The 19,974-nt window shown below is 38.9% G+C and overlaps 2 protein-coding genes across 2 annotated transcripts in view; one reads left to right on the top strand and one right to left on the bottom strand.

Annotated features, from left to right (window-relative positions):
- The window catches only part of LOC111861950, a 6,435-nt gene extending 4,990 nt beyond the window's left edge, over window positions 1–1,445 (top strand). The window contains exon 4 of the mRNA XM_023846941.2: window positions 1,016–1,445. Within this exon, the coding sequence (XP_023702709.1) occupies window positions 1,016–1,139 (124 nt within the window). The 3' untranslated portion in view covers window positions 1,140–1,445. The remainder of the gene's footprint in view (window positions 1–1,015) is intronic.
- A 6,334-nt stretch (window positions 1,446–7,779) lies between these two features.
- Window positions 7,780–19,592, bottom strand: LOC111862056 (NADH-cytochrome b5 reductase 3). Its single transcript, XM_033750512.1, has 5 exons — window positions 19,414–19,592; window positions 18,296–18,473; window positions 15,537–15,741; window positions 12,639–12,833; window positions 7,780–10,336 (listed from the first exon to the last, which is right to left on the bottom strand). Exons 1-5 carry the CDS (start codon window positions 19,590–19,592, stop codon window positions 10,164–10,166), a joined length of 930 nt encoding a protein of 309 aa, XP_033606403.1. The 3' UTR covers window positions 7,780–10,163.
- Between the last annotated feature and the right edge of the window lie 382 nt (window positions 19,593–19,974).

The raw sequence follows: 19,974 nt of genomic DNA, 5'->3' as shown, positions 1-19,974 counted from the left end.
AGTGGGGGGGGGGGGGTTGAGTCCAGTTGGGTCCACTCGGCATGGCAGCCACTGATGGGCCTATTGTACTGTAACTGTACGTCCCTCGCCAAAATTATTTAAGGGAATGAACAACTTATGCATTGTTTAACGCCATGAGAGACGTTCCTCCAGCGAGATACCATCGTGGGACCGTCTAGTTGTAATTCAGCTATTGTCCCTAACATCGCTTGTTTGCTCCTAGTATCATAAACCCATGAACTGACCTTGTGCGAGACCAGCCAGGAGGGGTCTTGGGTTCCCTCCTCGTGGCCTTGAAGACCTAAAGAAGTTTATGGGCATCTTGAAAAATACAGATGCCAGGCTCGACCCTTGGCTTTCTCTTTTTATTTTCTTGTTTTTTTAGGCCAACTGGAGGACTTGTAAAGAGAGGGCAGTTGTTTACAGGGAGCGGAGGTGGACAGTTGAAAAGGGAGTTACAGGGGGGTAGCTGGGGAGTGGAGTGTATGGTCAGTGAGCTCGGGGCAAATTGGCATACAAAGGTTAAGTGTGACGGAGCGGCAGTTTTGGAGGAATAAAATAAATTTTAATTCCATGTGTGAAATTTTAAATTAGGACTTCAATACACGGTGTGTTCTGGAGATCCCTGACTTATTAACCCCGAAGTGTGTTCCACTCCCATATCCGAAGCACCTGTATCCCTGAGATAAAGAACTCAAGCTTGAGTGACAGTCGTGGCAAATGTACATCGGTGGACGGCTACAGTATCTTCCCCAGGTGATTATGATGATGGAGAATTTGGTGGAATGAAGATTGGCAGGGGAAACCGAAGTACTCGGAGGAAACCTACCCCAGCGCCACTTTGTCCACCACAAATCCCACTTGACCAGACCCGGGTTGCCACGGTGGGAAGCCAGCGACTAACCGCTTGAGCTATGGCGTGGCCTCTTCTTTTACCTTACTGTCATGATTTCTTATGTAACATTTATCTTAACCTGAATGTTATGTAATAAACATTTTGCTCTTTATTTTTTAGGGATTATTACGATGAGACAACTTGGTGTTTCTGCTACTTTGACAACAGATGTAATGGGGCAGCATCCAGTGTTGTATCAGTTTCACTTCTTGGAATGATTCTGTATACTTTAAGACTTCTTTGATATGTACAACACTTGGGGCATTTCAGAAGTGCTCCAGAATTTGTTTTTGCAGAGTGGTTATAGTGGACATTTTACTGTAGGTGATTTTTTTCTCCTTTCTTTTCATAACCACCTGGTGCATGTGAAGATGAACATTTTTCATACATTGTGCCTTAAAGGTATTTTTAATGTTAATATGCAACTCCATCAGTAGAATCTGTACCTAGTTTGAGCAAATATGAATAATCTTAATTTATTCGTATACAATTAGTATGTTAACACTTTGAGGACCAGTCACATGATATCATGATTTTAGGACATGTTAGGTTGTAACACACTATACCTTGCTCTGGCGCCACCCAGATGAATGACTACTGCGTAATAATACTCTGGAATGTTTGCTTAGTAGGCAGTAACTTGACCTCGCTGTTTTGATTCCCCACTCAAAAGGAAAATGATCTTTGACCCTTCAAGCTCTTATGTACCAGGCAGGAAGTTAGTAGTGCAATATGAATCGAGGACAGAAGCAGTTGAAGACCAAGTGATCTCTCGGAGAATAAGAAATATCTCACTTGTTCTCCGATGAGCTATCTGACGTGCCTTGTGAGAGGAGTAGTGAAACTGACTCAGACAGTGGCAGTGACAGGGGACAAGAAAGAATTATGGCCACAGACAATAAAAGTGAAAGTAGCTCTGACAAAAGTGCAGGTAATAACATTGAGGGGACAGCCACATGGGGAAAAGTAGGCAAAACGCCTACTTTGGGGCAGTTTACTTGAAATCCAGGGGTGAAACAAATTCCATCGGACCCAACGCAAGTGTCTGAAGTAGCAGAACTGTTTTTTGGAGATAGTTTCTTTGACATGTTATGTCAGGAAACTAACAGATACTATCTCCAACACCGTGAACAGTATGACAAAACTTATAAGGTGTTGAAGTGGGTGGATGTCACTTCAGCAGAAATCAAATTTTTTTTTTGCAGTAATCATTCTAATGGCGCATACAAAGAGGGATAATCTAAAAGAGTATTGGTCAACAGATCCATTTTCAGCAAACTAATGAGCCATAAGAGATTTGAACAAATTTGGTAGGGTTTGCATTTCAATAATAACGAACTGCAACCACATTTAACAAGCAGGCTTTTCAAAATTCAGCCCTTATTAAACTTTTTCATTCAGAAATTTCAGACAGTTTAGAAGCCAAACCAACAACTGTCATTGCACGAATCTGTGATTCCTTGGAGGGGAAGGCTTCATATGTGAACATATAATCCTGGGAAACTTACAAAGTATGGCCTACTTGTTCGTGTAGTTAGTGAAAGCACTTCAGGCTATATTGGAAATTTAGAAATTAATTCTGTTGAAGGCAAAAAATTACAAGAAACTATTGTTTCTGTTTTGGAACCCTATCTTGATCAAAATTACCATGTCTATCAAGACAATTATTATAACAGTGTGGTAACTACAGAATACCTTCTTTTGAGAAAAGTACGTGTTTGTGGAACAGTTAGGGTGAACAGAGGAATGTAAATCTCTGAAACGTGGTGAAACCACATTCAGGAGGAAGATGAATATTCTTCTTCAGTCCTGGAGGGATATTTGTGTTGTGAATATGATTTCCACAATTCACAATTCGAGCATGGTTGATGTTCAAGGGAGACATGGACAACTAAAGAAGCCTATTTGTATTTCTGAGTATAATATGTTCATGGAGTTGATAGAGCTGATCAATACTTGGCCTATTATTCTCTTCCTAGATGGACAAAGAAAGTTGCCTTGTGGCTTATAAATTGTGCCATTTTCAATTCATTTTTGGTTTACAAAAATCTAAACCCTGATTTGAAATTGAAATACAAAGCATTTCTGATAAATGTGGCAAAGGCTTGGGCTACAGACCAGATGGTGGCGGCAGAACAAGAGTCAGACACAGACTTAGTGCGACCAGGCCCATCAACTCCCACCCCACGCAGGCCTCATGTGGACCCCCCTGGGTGACACTCGGGTGATATGCAGAAACATACCCTTGTGAAAATTGTGAAGAGTGAACATTCCAAGGGGAAGCATCCTTCTAGGCAATGCTGTGTTTGCACAGTTCACAGAAAAAGGAGTATGCCTACATTTGCAAGTTCTGTGTAATGCCACTTCACAAAGGGAATGTTTCCAGAAATATTACACTCTCAAGCACTTCTAGGAGCATTGGTAAGTGTTCTCAGGAGATTTTATACAAGGTGGTTCAAATATGACCGGGACTGATTTAAAAAAAAACATAATTGCCAAACAATTACTTGCACATGTCAGTCTTCAACGTACTCCCCTCCAGAGTCAACACATTTTTTCCAACTTTCTGGAAGCATCCTGATGTCCCCCCCCCCAAAAAAATACGTGGTTGGCGGCCTATTCACTCCCGAACAGTCTGGATGACGGCGTCGTTTTCCACAAACCACATGCCTTGCAAGTCTGATTTGAGCCTTCCGAACAGGTAGAAATCACTTGGGGCCAAATTGGTACTGTACGGCGAATGTGTCAGAAGGTGCCATTTCAATTTCTGAAGGGTTTCCATTGTTGTTTTGGCCATATGGGGGCATGCATTGTCTTGAAGGAAGGCTACCTGCTTGGATCGGATCTTTTCCTTCACGTCTGTTGCCAGGAGGTCTGAGTAATAAGCTGCATTGACTGTTGTGGCATCTGTCAGAAAGTCTACATGGATAACCCCCTGCCAGTCCCAGGAGAGCATTGCCATCACTTTTCCTGCCGAACGGCTCCTCCGTGCTCTCTTGGGTTTGGGAGAACTGGTATGCTGCCACTCGCGTGATGACTGCTGGGACTCAGGAATGAAGTAGTGCACCCACATTTCATCGGTGGTCACTATAGACTTCAAAAATGCATCACCTTCACCTTCAAACTGCTGTAGGAGACAACTGGCNGAGGAATTTGATCACAATGCGTTGTTCCACGCTCCGTGGTACCTTCTGTATGCTCATCCCTCTAGCAACTCCCAGACAGCACTGAACAGGTTCTAACCCTAACAGGAGGGAGAGTGGAGGTTGTGGCTACAATCTCTCAAGGTCGCACAGCTGCTGCGCAGTGTGGCTTGTTTACAAAAAAATCAGTCCCAGTCATATTTGAACCACCTAGTATTAATTTTTAAAGTGAACAGTGCAGAAGTTAGGGTACTAGGTTTTCAAGATTCTGGTCCCCAGGGTGATTTAAATATTTAAATTGCCAGTCCTCAATATGTTAAATGCAGATTTCTTTTGAGATGAGAGCTGAAATTTTGTCAGATTTCATAATTCTAGTTTCTAGAAAGTAATGTATATGGTTGGTGGATATACATTCCACTCATAATAAACATTATTATATGACAGTATGTGCAACATACACGGATACCACAGCCCCCTGTTGTTACTTCGCCCATTATGCTGACAGTAACTGATCCTTATTGATACAGTTCCCATGTTTGAATTTGGATGATTTAGGCCTATATCTTATATTCTTATGCTGTAAATGAGGGGATTCCCAAGTCCTAATAGTGGCTGCTCCATAGTAATGGATTAATACTTTGAAAATACCTAAACTATTTAGTTTACAGAAATCTTAAGTGATATATAACTTCTGCAAATGGGGCAAATAGTTCACAGAAGTGCATGTGTATATGGAAGATAATTCGAATGCATTCATTTGGGGGATCAAGTGAGACAAACTGTAATTAGGTCAAAGCTAATTTTTAAATGAAAGTGACTTTATAGTGCATTAAAAGTATTTAAATCTGCTGCTACATCCGTCCATATTTCCATGTACAAAAGTTCTTAGCTACTTTATGCATACGTTTGTTCAGAGGATCAGTGAAATTGTTTGTACTTTTATACTTTGTTAAAAAAAGTAACACTGAATCTCATATTTGTTTTTGTGTTGTATGTTATATATAATTATCTGGTCCAACAGACTGCTTGTAAGAATGTACCGAGGAAGAAGTAATGTAATATGGCATACATGTTAAGAATGCATTAGTGCTATAATGTAATTTTTTGAGTATGGGTATTTTGTTCTGAAATTATAGACCATGATTCAGTTATAATTTTATTTTGTGGCAGAACTTTTAACAAACATATACAAATGTATTTTATATTGATACTTCCTTAGTGTCAAATGTTTCCCATTCAGTTCCGTCAGGAATTTCTCATAACAAGGTAGTGTTACTGCTAGCACCTTTAGCTATATATACTTATTTTAAAGTGTTATGACAATCTTGCTGTTTTCAGTTTACGATAATGTAACTTACATTCCAACTCATAAAATATATATTTTCATAGGTAAAGTGTGTTCCTCTGTTTATTCCATATTTACTTATGTCCCTTAAGCGGCCTCCGTAGAGTAGGGGTAACGTTCTTACCTCATGACTCAAGGTATGCGGGTTCAAAAACTCGGCGGAGGTCGTGGAGTTTTTAAGGGCGGAAAAATTCAGGGAACAAGTCCTCCGGGAGGGACTTTAAGCCGTGGGTCCCATGTCGTAGATTTACGGCACGTAAAGGAACCTCATGTCTCTAGGAGACCTCCGAGCTAAATTAGGCCAAAGTAGTTTCCAATGCCTCCGGTAGATGGGGAAGTATTAGGTACCACTGCCAGAGGAGGGACGACCTCGCTGACAGAAAGGGACTAACTATTAGATACCACTGCCAAGTAGAGGGTAGAAACCTCGCTGGCAGAAAGGGGCTGATAGCGAGCACCAGTACCGGTAGGGGATGGAGACAGTAGAAATTGAAAGGGGGGGGGGGCATACAATAGACAATCAGTTGCGGTGCATGGGGAAACCCACCCCCTCAATACTGAATAACTGAATACTTATGTCCCTTGGTGCAGAATATGGGGTTTGTCCACAGTGAATCTTTGAATGAAGACTTAAAGGTGTGGTGCTCTCTCTCTCCATGCAGCACTCCCTTATTTTTTTGGCTATCTAATTTTCATGCTGTTTGTCCCATATAACACAGAAATAAAGGTTAGCTTTGCACTATGGGGAATTTTGCCAACATAAATCACAAATCCCTTAAACCAATATTTAATATCTACAATATGCAATACAGGAAGTAGCAGACATCTTTTAGTTAAAAATAAACTCCTGAATACAAAATGATTCATTGTCTTACTATTTTCATCCAACAGCCCTTGTCTTTTAGTTTCATAACAAACCATATTAATCACAATCCCTACCACTTACATAAGCAGGATTCAGATTTGGGCTTTCACAGTGATACCACAGTGACAATCCTATTTTTAGGTGATGGCACTGCATTCAGCAGAGGCCTCCTACTGGAAAACTAGTTTTATGGGATTGTCCACCTGGCATCATGAACTATCCATTCACCCATCCCCTTTCTCAGATTTATCTATTAGGACCTAAAAGGCGACCAGTATTTGATTTACTCGTTTATTGTACTACATGTCTTCGCCCTCTTATGCTTCTTGTCTGGATTGTCCTTCGACAGAACAACCCTTATAAGGACCATGAGTTCCCACTGTTTTTCCTTCCTGCACATAACATTCCATTTTTCTTGATTGGTTTATTCTTCTATCCTAAAGATGGAAGCAACAGGTTCCTCTGAATGTTTGCAACACTTACTCAAAGTGCCATCACCCAAAATCACTAACGGCATCATCAGAGATTAGGTGCATATTTCATTTGCTAAGGATGGTTACTATGAAAAATTATGATTTCTGGTACAGTATAACCTGAATTTCCACTGTGACTCAGCTTTGTAAAAATGTACATGAAAAAGCCACTATAGTATTTACTGAAAAGTTAGCAGTACTCGTACAACTTTATATTTTTCATATTTACATTTACAGTATTGACAAAATACAACTGCATAATCCTTCTATACCATTATTTCTTGCATCATGTATATTCATTGAAATTCATAGTTACATGTTGTATGTATATATTTGCAACTGGCACATCATAGCATAGTTGGTTGAGGGCACTATGCTACAAGCTAGAAGGTTGTGAGTTTGATTCTCTATATCACTCAAATTTTCAATTGACTTAATTCTTCCAGCCACACTGTGGCCCTGGGGTCAACAAAGCCTCTAATAGGAATGAGTACCAGGAATCTTCCTGGGGGATAATGGGCAGCAAGCATATAAGGCTAACAACCTCGCTGCCATCTGCAAGTCGACTGTCTAGGAAATGCAAGAGTCTCGACATCTCACAACCCTATAGGCCTTCACGGCCTGTTACAGGGATAGCTTTACCTTTACTTTTTTAAATATTTACAACTATACATAAATTTCCTTTTTTAAATTTTTAAAAATAGACACTGTAGGTCAGAGACGAGTAAAATAATCTTTGGGCTCGATGTTATTCTATTCAAAATCTTTTGCTGGCAGAAAGAGAACTTTGACAACTGTAGCATAGCAGTTTTTCTGATAATGGCCATAAAAGAATTTCAGATCTCTTACAAAACATCCTACAAAGTAACAGCCCATTCCTGGTTTAAGTTTCTTTTAGTATCCCATCAGCACTTCCACATTACAGGACACAGCAAAGTTATTATATGAAATACCAATAGCCATATTTTTCTGTTCCTGCATAGCTACAAAAGCACTGACACACTGCAACAAATGCAATGCTGTAACTGTTTACTGAAGATAAGAATAACAGTAATTAATTCACTGTGGATCTGAAAACATATATTATGACAAAATATACTTACATCTTACATTCTGAAGCTCTACCTTGTATCAAGGCAATAGTGCAGCTGGTGTACACTGCTAATTGAAGCCATTAGGGTTCTGTTACATAGTTCACTTCCTGAGTGGCATAAAACCACTCTACTTGTCCAGCACAATGATTAATGTCATGTCTACAATTGTTCAGTTGCAGTTTTGAAAGTCTGTGAACATCTGTCTATGGAGAAACCTAATGGAAGCAATAATTCAGCAGACATCTTTACTATATACATAAAAAAAAATCTGCCATTATATTGTATATTTTAGCAGTGCAACTTCAGGCTTTACATTCATATACTAAAATGCAATATGATACTCGTATTTATAAGAGACATAAACAGAGTCCCATCATCCATAGATTTCAATTCTACTGAATACATTTAAGACATTCTTCTAACTGCTTTCAGATTAAAAAATCCCATAATTTTGTCATATAGTGAAATAATATAACCAGATTAAATTTTGCAATGCACTTTATGGTGATAAAGCACTAATAGTTTTGTGTAAATATCAGGTTATATAATCTTTGTCCACAAGTTTTTGTGGCTGCGGTCATTCTATAGATGCAACTTAGATATGTGGCATATGTATAGCTTCATGTGAAACTATCCATTCTATGTAAAAATCATATTTTGGATGTTATTTTCGGACAAGTAATGTTACAGCATGTTTGACAGAAGAAACTAAATCAACAAGAAGTTCAAGTTCATGATGACAGAAATACTGTTATCAAGCATTTACTCTTAATTCATTATGGTATATCTTCTGCTTTTCTGTATTTCACATACACAGTAAAAAGCTGTCTTTAATATAACCAAACTGACATACCCCAGTTTAGTTTTAATTAGAAAGAAAACAAATGTTCTTAGTACAGAAAGAATAAACCATACTCATGGATATACAAAGCAACTGGAGTTTGTTCACTAAGCAAATCCAACAAACATTATGTAAACTATATATTAACTGGAGAAAGAGATACTATTTTCATTTCATTTATTTACTGAAAACTATTAATACCACAACACAGCATATAGCAATAAACTGTGTTATGCTGGTATTAATAGGGGTGTTTTAAATATAAAATATGTTTAAGAATTATAAGCAAGCAGCAAAGCAACTGTTTTTATGTTCTACACAAAGTTACAACTAAATGACATGGAATGAGGAAGTACAATAAAAATATAGGCTGTTAGTTCTTTGAAGGTACTATCTGATATAAAACCAAGGAACTCAAAACTGTCTTTTTAAGAAATACTTCTTACATTACACATACTTGATGTCATATTAAAATTTTTAATTTACATTTTTCTGCAAAGAATTTTAATTAAAAAAATTATTGCCTCAGCAACTTAATAACTAGCCTGGCAGTAAGATAAATGTCTTTTATTTCATACTGAATCAAGCAATAAATAGTCTATATTACTCAAACATTTCTTTTTAAGGTGAAGTACCCACAATGCTCTCTCATATATTTCTATATGACTGTTCAATACAAAAGTCTTTACATGGTGGTAACTGAAAGTTATGTTCCTATATTTGAACCAGCATGTGCTAAAACAGCAAACTTGATGTTCTTTGTCATACTAGTCATCACATGCATTTGCATACACTTAACATACTATACTTGTTTGCCAAATTTCCTGCAGAGTGGTGATAGAGGCAAAGAAACTACTGAAGACCAATATTCACGTGATCAAACATCAGACTTAAGTTTCTGTTTTCAGTCAAATAATGAGATATCTTGATAGATAAAAAGATCTTACTCTAATTATTAAATCCTATATTTTGGAATTACAGACTTTCTTGTGAGCCTTATAATGAAAAACACCATACTTCATAGCCAAACAAATCAAGAGTGACAAGGCTTAACTCATGTAAATATACTGGCTTTAAAAATAGTTAAAACATGGAAAAGTATAGGGAAGTTATCAGAGTTGTGATCTACAATTATCTCAAAAATATCACACTTAGCATTTCTACTTTGACAAACAAACAAAATCAACCTCTCATCTTTTGTGTTATATAAATTTCACTTGCTATTTAACTTTAGATATTTTAAATTATGGTAACAGCCCAGGCCATGTTCTTTTGGAATTGCATGATTTATGTATTATTGTGTAACACTTGTACTTACTAGCTGAAATTATATAATGAACCACAACCAGAACTATGTACCTACAAAATGATTTATAGGCTAACACCCAATGCACCATCTGCAACCAGCATAGGAGTTACATTAATCTTTTATAAACCATGTACCACATTTCTAAATTAACTACATTAACCATATGCAGCAGCATTACCTTTACAGGAGACCACAAAACTAATATGCAAATCGGAGGTTAGAATCATAGCCCAGCTTGTCCAAGTTTGGTACACATGCAAAATTGATCATAGGCGGTGGTCCACACATAAGCACCAGTGTATCAGGGCTGGGAGGAAATAAATGGTCCTTGATCATCTCAGCAGAGATGAAACCAACACTGAACTTCCATCCTGCGAACAGCAATATTTTCAATTGGTTGAGGGACTATGCTACAAGCCGGAAGGTCGCGGAATCGAATCCCGATGAGGTCATTGGATTTTTTCAATTTACCTAATCCTTCCAGCCGCACCATGGCCCTGGGGTTGACTCAGCCTCTAACAGAAATTAATACCAGGAATATTCTTGGGGGTAAAGGTTGGCCAGAATGTAAGGCTGACAACCTTACCACCATCTATGAGCCGACTGTCTAGAAAATGTGGGAACATGAACATCTCATAACCCTATGGGCCTCCATGTCCTGTTACAGGGATACCTTTACATTTTTACTTTAATTGATTCTTTCCTCATGAATTCAGAATATTAAAATATGAGTATAACTTTGTCCTCCACCTTGGCTTAACTATCAGAGAAAAACAAGTAGAGATTCTTGTACCAACAGGAACTGCTGCAAGCACAAAATTGTACATACGAACTTACAAATAATTTTTACCTGAGATAAGGTACATCAAGCTTTGTACAACAGAGATCTAGTTATACATATGAGTGATGTTTCATTCACTGAACTTTGACAGATCAAACACATGTATCCTTTATACAGAGAGTCCTGTTTATCATATAACTTAAGAGGTCAGTAATGACAAAATTTTTTCCCATGATAAGCTATTATTGCCCATCTACATGCACCTCCCACTTCTGGTAAGGTTGCTTGAATTATTACAGTTTACAGCTTTGTAGGTGATATACACAGATCCAAATTCATTATTAAAATTTAAGAAAGCAGTCAATAAAATGTTTGTTATAATGTAAGTTTATAAAGCATTTGTTGTGGATGTTCTGCTGGGAAGTCAATAAATAAGTTACAAATGGATATAGAACTTAACAAATAAAAGTACTCATTTGAAAAATGATTTTATTTCTCAACATAATCTCCCTGTACATTGAGGCACTTGTCCCATCATTTCACAAGCCCCTGAAAACCAGCAGCATAAAATTCTTTGGGCTGCTGTCGGAACCAGGTGTATTCACACGGCATGGCCTATCTCATAATGCACGACAGGTTAGGTTTTCACAAAGTCTATGCACGATGGGTGCCGCGCATGCTGACCCCACAACACAAAATGCAGAGAACAGGTCTGACATTACAGCATTTCAATTGCTACCATGATGGACATGATATGCTAGCCCAAATTGTCACAGGTGATGAGTCTTGCGTTCACCACTACCTGCCCAAGACAAAGCGCGCGTCAATCCAGTGGAAACATCCTGCGTCACCTTGAGGCTCGAGTGCGGTGAGCAGTATGCCTTTGTGATCCCAGAAGACTATGAGCATCACTTTTCTGGAGGATGGTGTCACCTTAAACTTTTTTTTTGGCAGGTGACACAGGATGTTTCCACTGCATTGATGCATGCTTTGTGTCGGGCTGGTAATGGTGAACCCAAGACTCATCACCTTTGAAAGTTTGAGCTAGCATATCATGTCCTTCATTGTGGTTGCAATTGAGATGCTGTAATGCCAGACCCATTCTTCGCATTTTGTGTTGTGGGGTCAGCATGCGTGGCACCCATCATGCACAGACTTTGTGAAAACCTAACCTGTCATGTATTATGAGGTAGGCCATACCGTGTGAACACGACTGGTTCCGACAGCAGCCCAAAGAATTTTATGCTGCTGGTTTTCAGGGGTTTGTGAAATGATGGGACAAATGCCTTAATGTACAGGGAGATTTGTTGAGAAATAAAAGCAGTTTTCAAATCAGTACTCTAAATTTGTTTAAGTTCTATATCAATTTGTAACTTACTTATTGACATACCTACATATAAGAACAGCGGAAAGAAGGTTCAATGCAAGAGGCTAAAAGGCTTTGTGCTTCACAAAGACTCCAAAATCCATTCTGACAGAAGAGAAACCATATGACAACATTGAGCTTGAACCATGTACAAGCACAATGGAGGCACAGGCCAGGTCTCTCTCTCACACACACGCACACAGAAATGGTACTACCCAATTTTTTGTTCAGGCTGTTGTTCATCTCCCTGTTTACTGGAAGCTTCTTGAATGACAGCAGCACAAAGCACCCAGGCAAATTCAGCATAATGCAGGTATGTCTTCAGATCCCAGATATCTGGTTACTGTTTTGACAGATATATATTTCCTTATTATGGAATCTCAAATCTTATGGACCATGTTAGAGTGGGGCACCAGTGTCTTCATGTGGTAAATGAAGGGAACAGGTGCCTAATAATGGCTTCACAGAGAATTATGATGAAAAGTGTAATACTTAAAAGCTAGTTATAGTCCTAAAATACACTTACCTTCACTTGGCCTGTCCACTGTGTACCAAAGTTTGAACTGCAAAGGGTGTGTCTTTGCCACTTCTTCCAATTCATTTTTCAGCAAGATGTCATCTTCTGACTGATTAGCAAATAGCAAAGCCATTTCAGTGTTGTCATCACGATCTCGAGTTATGTGACGAACTAGCTGAAGCATTGGTGTGATTCCAGTACCACCTGTCCATAATTAATTTATAAACATCAAGAATTTCTGCCTTTGGTAAAACAGTGAAACCACTATTTAAGGTTTCTCTGGGGAGCAGTGGCCTGGAAATTAAACTGAGAAAAAACATCAATGAAGGCAACTACACACCAAGAACATTAACAATGAATGTTAAACGAGAGAATATCTTGCCTCGATGAGTATTAAATGGGAATTCAACTGTATTATACGTAGGGTAGTCAAAAAGTTCCTGGAATTCCCCTGCAGATGGAGAATGAGCAATAAGATAGCATACACACTGTTGTGGTGGGGAGCTCAGCATGTCTGCTTGCAGGCGCAACAGGTCTGGACAGGTTTCAGTGTGTAGTGTCATTACTATTACGTTTGAATTAGACATGAGTGTTGGTCATTCGGTGCAATGTCGCAGTTTGAACAGTGTGCGAACATCAAGTTCATGTGCAAATTGGGAAAATCTGCTTCAGAGACACAATCAGCCCTGCAGCAAGTTTACGGTGATACTGCACTAAAGAAATCACAGTTTATGACTTGTTTTCCTGGTTTAAGAATGGGCAGGAGTCGTTAGAGGATGACCAGCACAGTGGGAGACCTCTGACATCCAGAACCGAAGAAATGATTGGAAAAGTGTGACAACTGATTCGATGTGTTCGAAGAATGACCATCGCAGAGTTGGAGCAAGAAGTTGGTATCTCTCATAGATCCATTCATGCCATTTCGTCCGATGATTTGAAGACGAGTTGTGTCAGTGTGAAGTTTGTTCCGACAGCTGACCACGGATCAGACGGAATGTCGCATGATGGTCGCTGGCGATCTGTTTGACAAAAGTACGCAGGACCCGACATTTCTCAAAAAGATCGTCACTGGTGTCTGCCTACAACCCAGAGACGAAGATACAGTCATTGGAGTGGCACACAGAGACGTCTCCCCGGCCAAAAAAAATCACACCTCGTTAGATCCAAGGACAAAGTGATGCTCATTGCATTCTCTGACATTGACGGTTTGGTGTACCATGAATTCGTACTGCGTGGACAGACTGTTACTGGCCATTTCTACATGCAAGTTTTGCAGAGGTTGGGCGATGCGGTTCAGAGGGAGCGGCGCAACAAGTGTTGGGGACAGTGGTTTCTGCATCACGATAATGCACTGAACCACACATCGCTTGTTGTGCAGTAATTTCTCAGCGAGAAAAACATTCCTGTCATCACTCAATCACCATACTCTCTGGATCACGCTCCAAGTGACTTTTGGCTGTTCCCTACTCTGAAAATGGGCCTCAAGGGGACACATTTCGCAACCATGGAGGACATCAAATCGAATGTGATGGCTGAGCTCCGGAAAATTCCAAAAGAAGCCTTCCACCGCTGCTTCCAACAATGGCAGGATCAATGAAGCAAGTGTGTGCGTGCGCGCAAGGGTCCTACTTTGAAGGTGATGAGGTAAGCGTTGCCGTATGTCCTACCATTAGAGTGCTATACCACCATTCCGGGAACTTTTTGACTGCCCCTCGTATATGATGACAGCAGTAACCAAACCAGAACATCTAACAAAAATACTTCTTTGTGATCAAATAGGTCTTTCTTGTATTTATGACAAAAAGAACATTGTCCTGCCACATACGATTTGTTTTCTGTATGATGCGCAATACCTATATCTTGAACCATCACCATCACATTCAGATAGAAATAAGCCACACTGTTTCCAATGACAGAATATAAGCTTGTGAAATCAGACATGCAACCACTAGCTCATAAAGTGGACACGTTGCAAATTTTCAACTATTCTATACAGTGACAAAATAACTGTTTAGTACTGAAAAAAAAATTTTGGCATCTGAAATACACAATTTCTCCTCTAACCTACTGACAGAAAAGGACTTCTGGGTACAACTTGTGACCCTATTTCCCTATACACTTCAGTCCATGTGTTGATAACGACTTATTCAGTTAACATTAATAATAGGCTGCGCCATAGCTCAAGCGGTTAGTTGTGGGCTTCCCACCGTGGTGGCCCGGGTTTGATCCTGGGTCTGGTCAAGTGGGATTTGTGGTGGACAAAGCGGCGGTGGGGCAGGTTTCCTCCAAGTACTTCAGTTTCCCCTGCCAATCTTCACTCAATCAATTGCTCCACAATCACCCTCACCTATAATCTGGGGCTGGTACAATAGGCCAGAAATGGCTGCAGTACAAGGGACTTAGTCCCACCTCACTAGCAATAAAAAAAAAGTAATAACATAAATAATAATCCAATAATAAAATTCAATTTAGCTCATGAACTAGTGGCCTGAATTTGTGTTCAGATGCTCATAAGATTAAGTCCTAGCTGGGTAACACTTCCATTCCTCGCCAATTATAAACATGTTAAAAGATAATCATCATTGTTGTCATTACTTTCTTACATACTCTACACAATTCAGGGAAAGTTCTGGAGATGCAAAGAGTAATTACAAGAGTGCACACTATATTCATATGAAAAATGCAGATTTTATATTAGATAATCCTGAATGAGCCATATTAAAGAGCAAACAAAATCATATTTTCATAGATGGGAAATTACACTTTAAATCAGGCAGTATTTTGAACTACGCAACATCAAATTAATGTGGTTTTATTGCACAGTTGGTATTAATGGTGTACAGTTTCAAATTACGACTTAAAATGAACTCAAGAGAAAGTATTCTATAATACTGGTGGTATACATACCAGCAATCATTGCTACTTTTTTAACTGAAACAGCAGTTGGTGGGTCTTTCCTAAGAATTTTTATCGCAAACTTTCCCTTTCCAAGATATACAAGGCGACCTGAAGGGCCACGAACATCAATTGTGTCTCCAAGTTTCATATTCTCCAAGTACTGACTCATTTTTCCACCCTCTGGGAACTTTGGATGTACATTCTTGAAGTACACCTGGATCAATGCACAGAAATTTAAGCATATGAGTATACAAAATCACAAAATAATATAGTATACCAATTCATGATCTGAAATTCAAGGGAATAAAAATTATGGACCATGTTGTATGTATGGGGGAGATGTGAAATGTATACAAAATTTGCTGGTAAATTTGAAGGGAAGAGATCACGTGGGAAACTTAGACTGAAATGCGAAAATAACAACCAGTATTAAAATGGACCTTAAGAAATAGGATGTAACAAAGTGAACTGGATTCTGGAGACTCAGAATAGGTGCCTCTGAAAAGCTTGTGACCAGAGTAACAAACTTTTTCACTATACAGGGTTATTCAAAAAGAATGAACCGATTTCATGACGTATTGTTTCAGTTCTCAAGCATCGTCATGGAATGAGTCAGTGACCATTTGAAAGAGGAGTTATCTAAGTTGTGAATGACTGCCACAAGGGCACTGAAGTCGCGTCGTTCTTCCGGCAACGTTCAGTTGTTCATTTACCCTCGGAATGGCGAGTCCTCAGTAAAAGACTTTCTGCGTTCTCGAGTTCGCGAAAACAAATTCGGTTGTCACAGTGCAGCGTGCTTTTCAAAAGCGATTCGGCATTAATCTGCCCTGCCATAAGAACATTTGATGGTGATTTCGACAGTTTCAAGAGAGTGGGTGTCTGTGTAAATGAAAAAGTCCAGGACAACCACAAGTCTTGGAGGAACAAGTGGTGAGAATCCGTGCTGCGTTTGAGAGGAGCCCGCAAAAGTCAACAAATCAAGCTAGCCATGAGCTTGCGATCCCTCAATCCACTGTCTGGCATGTGCTAACAGTACGTCTACATTTGAAACCATACAGACTGCAGCTCGTTCAGGCACTTACCAATGACAACAAAAGGAAGAGGATGGAATTTTGCGATTCGATGCTGGAGATGATGGAAGACGAAACCTTCATTTCACATTTAATTTTTAGTGATGAAGCAACTTTTCACTTGAGAGGCACAGTCAATCGTCACAATGTGCTTATTTGGGGAACAGAGCACCCACATGAAACAGCTGAGCACGAAAGAGATTCCCCTAAGGTGAAGGTCTTCTGTGCTGTGTCTCAGGACAAGGTTTATGGTCCCTTTTTCTTTGAAGGAAACACCATTACAGGACAAACCTATCTCTATATGCTCCAAAACTGGCTCTTCACTTCACTGCAAGCAGATTCGCATTACTTCATTTTTCAACAAGATGGAGCACTGGCCCATTGGCACCTGATGGTCCAAGCTTTTTTAAATGAAAAAGTGCCCCAGCGATGGATTGGTCGGAAGGGGGCCAAAGACCTTGCTCTTTGTGCTTGGCCTGCAAGATCCCCAGACCTCACCGTGTGTGATTTCTTCTTGTGCGGATATGTAAAAGATCACGTTTATGTTCCACCACTACCCACTAACCTCGATGACCTTAAACATTGAATAACAACAGCGATTAACTCAGTGCATTGTGATATGCTGATACACGCCTGGGAGGAATTCTCTTATCGCATTGATGTTGCCCGTGCTGCAGGTGGTGGCCACATTGAACACTTGTAAGACAGGAAATAAAGTTGATTGTGAGTAGAATACTTGTGACTTGGCTGGAGTTTTGTATTACTTTCCTTTAATAAAATATTGCGTAATAAAATCGATTCATTCTTTTTGAATAACCCTGTATAACATATCAGGAGTTTTCTAATAATATGAGCAACTATCAGCTTCCTGCTACATAGAGTCAGAATAAAATGTCAAATGCTTGTGAGACTAATTACAAATTGCATGTTAAAGCTTGTAATAAAGATACTATTCACTATCTTTCCACCAGATATATTTACTCTATGTGAACTTTCTGCAAGATATGTTTAATTACCCACACAGGTGTAGATGATACGCAATATTAATCAACCAAATTCCAAATGATATATATATGAAGCACAAGAGAGTGTATCTTCCCAGTGGGAATGTTACTCATTTTGAATGAACAAGTGGACTATTAAATCAGTAGTTGGCAATTTACAAACCATATGCAAACTTGTCTGGTTGTATATTATTTGAAATGCAGTTTATGTTACATCCCTTATGTCACTGTTGTCATGTGATGAATTTCTTCTTTGTCATGTCAGAAACAGCTGAGTTAACATCTGTAACTCTTTCTTCTAGGTGTCCAGGAAATAGACTTAACCTTCTTCCTGTAACTATGTTCATTTTATGTTTTACACATGACTGTCATGCTAAGCATGAAAAGTACAGGGCAGTGTTACATGGCATGCAAACTGAGTGCCAACTGGTAATTCATAATTCAATTACTTTATGATGCTGTGTTAACTGCTATGGTTATATACTCCTGAATGAGGTATAGGAGGATGATTATGAATAATGAATTTGGATGGAATGTGGGGAAGTGGTTCAGCACATGTGCCTGCAGGACACTATTATATATTTGACAAAGACTTAAACCATCTGACAAAAAAGAAAAGAGCTTTCAGTATTTAAAATATTTAAATATAACTAAATACATCAAACAATATATTACATAAGATACTGCTGCAAACCTTAATGACAAGATCCATGTAACCCTTTTCTTCATCACTAGTGACTGGTGTATATGAACGGATTACAATTTGCTCATCTATTTTGGCTGACAAATGAATATGCTGACCTACTGGAAGACCTGTTAAGGAAAGCACATTAAACAGCTTTATGCTAGTAAATATTTCACTGTCCTTTTCCCTAGTCTATTTACAGTATCTTCTTTCATTACAAGAAAAAATGTTTATAGTGGTAACATGAAAAACTGACATACTTAGATAGACAGAGGCAGTCACACAACATCAATATCACTTTCTGTCACTGAACTTCACTGCAATTCTTGTGAGGAAACCACTGACATATTTGTTCTCATACAGTGAGTTACAGTGAAATGCATGGGCAGTGCAACTGTTCTAGCTCAGATATCTAGACCTAGCGCAGTAACTGTTTTCATAAATGATTACAGGTTTATTTAACACAATTCTTTCAACTTCACGGGTGATTTGTGGTTTACTCCTCATTATGCAGTTTTCTCCAACCTCCTGTAGCTCTGTGTCGCCTGTAACTTCATCCCTCTTCGGTCCAAATATTCTCTTCAGCACCTTGTTCTCAAACATCCTGAGTCTATGTTCCTCCCCTAACACCAGAGATTAACTTTCACACACATACAGAACCATAGGCAATATAATGGTTCTGAATATTCTAATTGTTACATTGGCTTGTAGGTTCTACCAGGCTGCTAGAGCCAATGGGGCATACATAACAACTCCAATAATAACACTACATCAACATCCTTATGAACTGCACAAATAACACTCATAATACCGAAGCCGCAAAGAGAATGCAGGACAAATAAATCCAACAATGAGAAATACTCTCAAGCAAATATACATTTGAAATAAATGGATAATGGCCACAATGAAAAACATTAAGGTGTCATTTAATTTTAATTCAAGGTCAATTTATATGCGATGTAATTTTGACATACAGTGCAACAAGTTTAGCAAGCGAGACAACACCTGATGATGGCCGTACATGACTGAAACATATAGTAAGGAAGCATGGTGACTCAGACTGTAATGTTTCACCTCCTGCTTGAATCAGTTCTGCCAGAATTTGATTATCACTTGGCGATTTATACCTTTTCAAATATGGAACAGGGATTTCAGTCTCACAAGGAATAGGATAAGGTACTAACAGTTCACTTGCAAGCAGATCACCATTCTCATCCTTCACTAAGTTACTTCTCGGTTGGTAATCTCTCTTAAATTCATTTATTGCTCTGTACAGGGTTCTAATATTCTTGCTCTTATTGTTCATTGCAAGCTTATTAATTCTGTCTTTCAGACATTCTTAACAGATCCTAATTCTTTATTAAAACATATATTTGCAATTACGTTTGTGTGTGTGTGTGTGGGTGAATAAAAGAGTTCTTGATACATTCTACATCCATAAGCTGATCGAAATATTACTCATCCTTGTCCCTTTCATTAGTATGCCTGCTGTCAGTGATAAATGCCAATAATGGCTGCCTTCAGAGACTTCACATACCCATCACATGTTATCTTCTGATAGTCACAGGTTCATCCTGGCCAACATTTAAACACATCATCTGTGATTTAATTCTGCACCTATGTATGTAACCCTGTTAAATGTGTTATCTGTGACTATCACATGACATTATTTTTCTGCCTGGTCTGCC

This window comes from Cryptotermes secundus, unplaced genomic scaffold (assembly GCF_002891405.2).
Source record: "Cryptotermes secundus unplaced genomic scaffold, Csec_1.0 scaffold181, whole genome shotgun sequence".
Taxonomy (NCBI): domain Eukaryota; kingdom Metazoa; phylum Arthropoda; class Insecta; order Blattodea; family Kalotermitidae; genus Cryptotermes; species Cryptotermes secundus.
The sequence above is the reverse complement of the archived record's forward strand: the minus strand, read 5'-3'. Positions and strand labels throughout refer to the sequence as shown.

Bases quoted from the DNA above. Each gene is read 5' to 3' on its own strand.
- LOC111862056 (XM_033750512.1), bottom strand. From the start codon at position 19,592: ATGAACAATAAGAGCAAGAATATTAGAACCCTGTACAGAGCAATAAAT. The intron at 18,474-19,413 runs GTATAAATCGCC...TAAATAGACTAG, and splicing joins CCTGTTCCATATTTGAAAAG to GGAAAAGGACAGTGAAATAT. The intron at 15,742-18,295 runs GTTTGCAGCAGT...GCATTGATCCAG, and splicing joins ACATGGATCTTGTCATTAAG to GTGTACTTCAAGAATGTACA.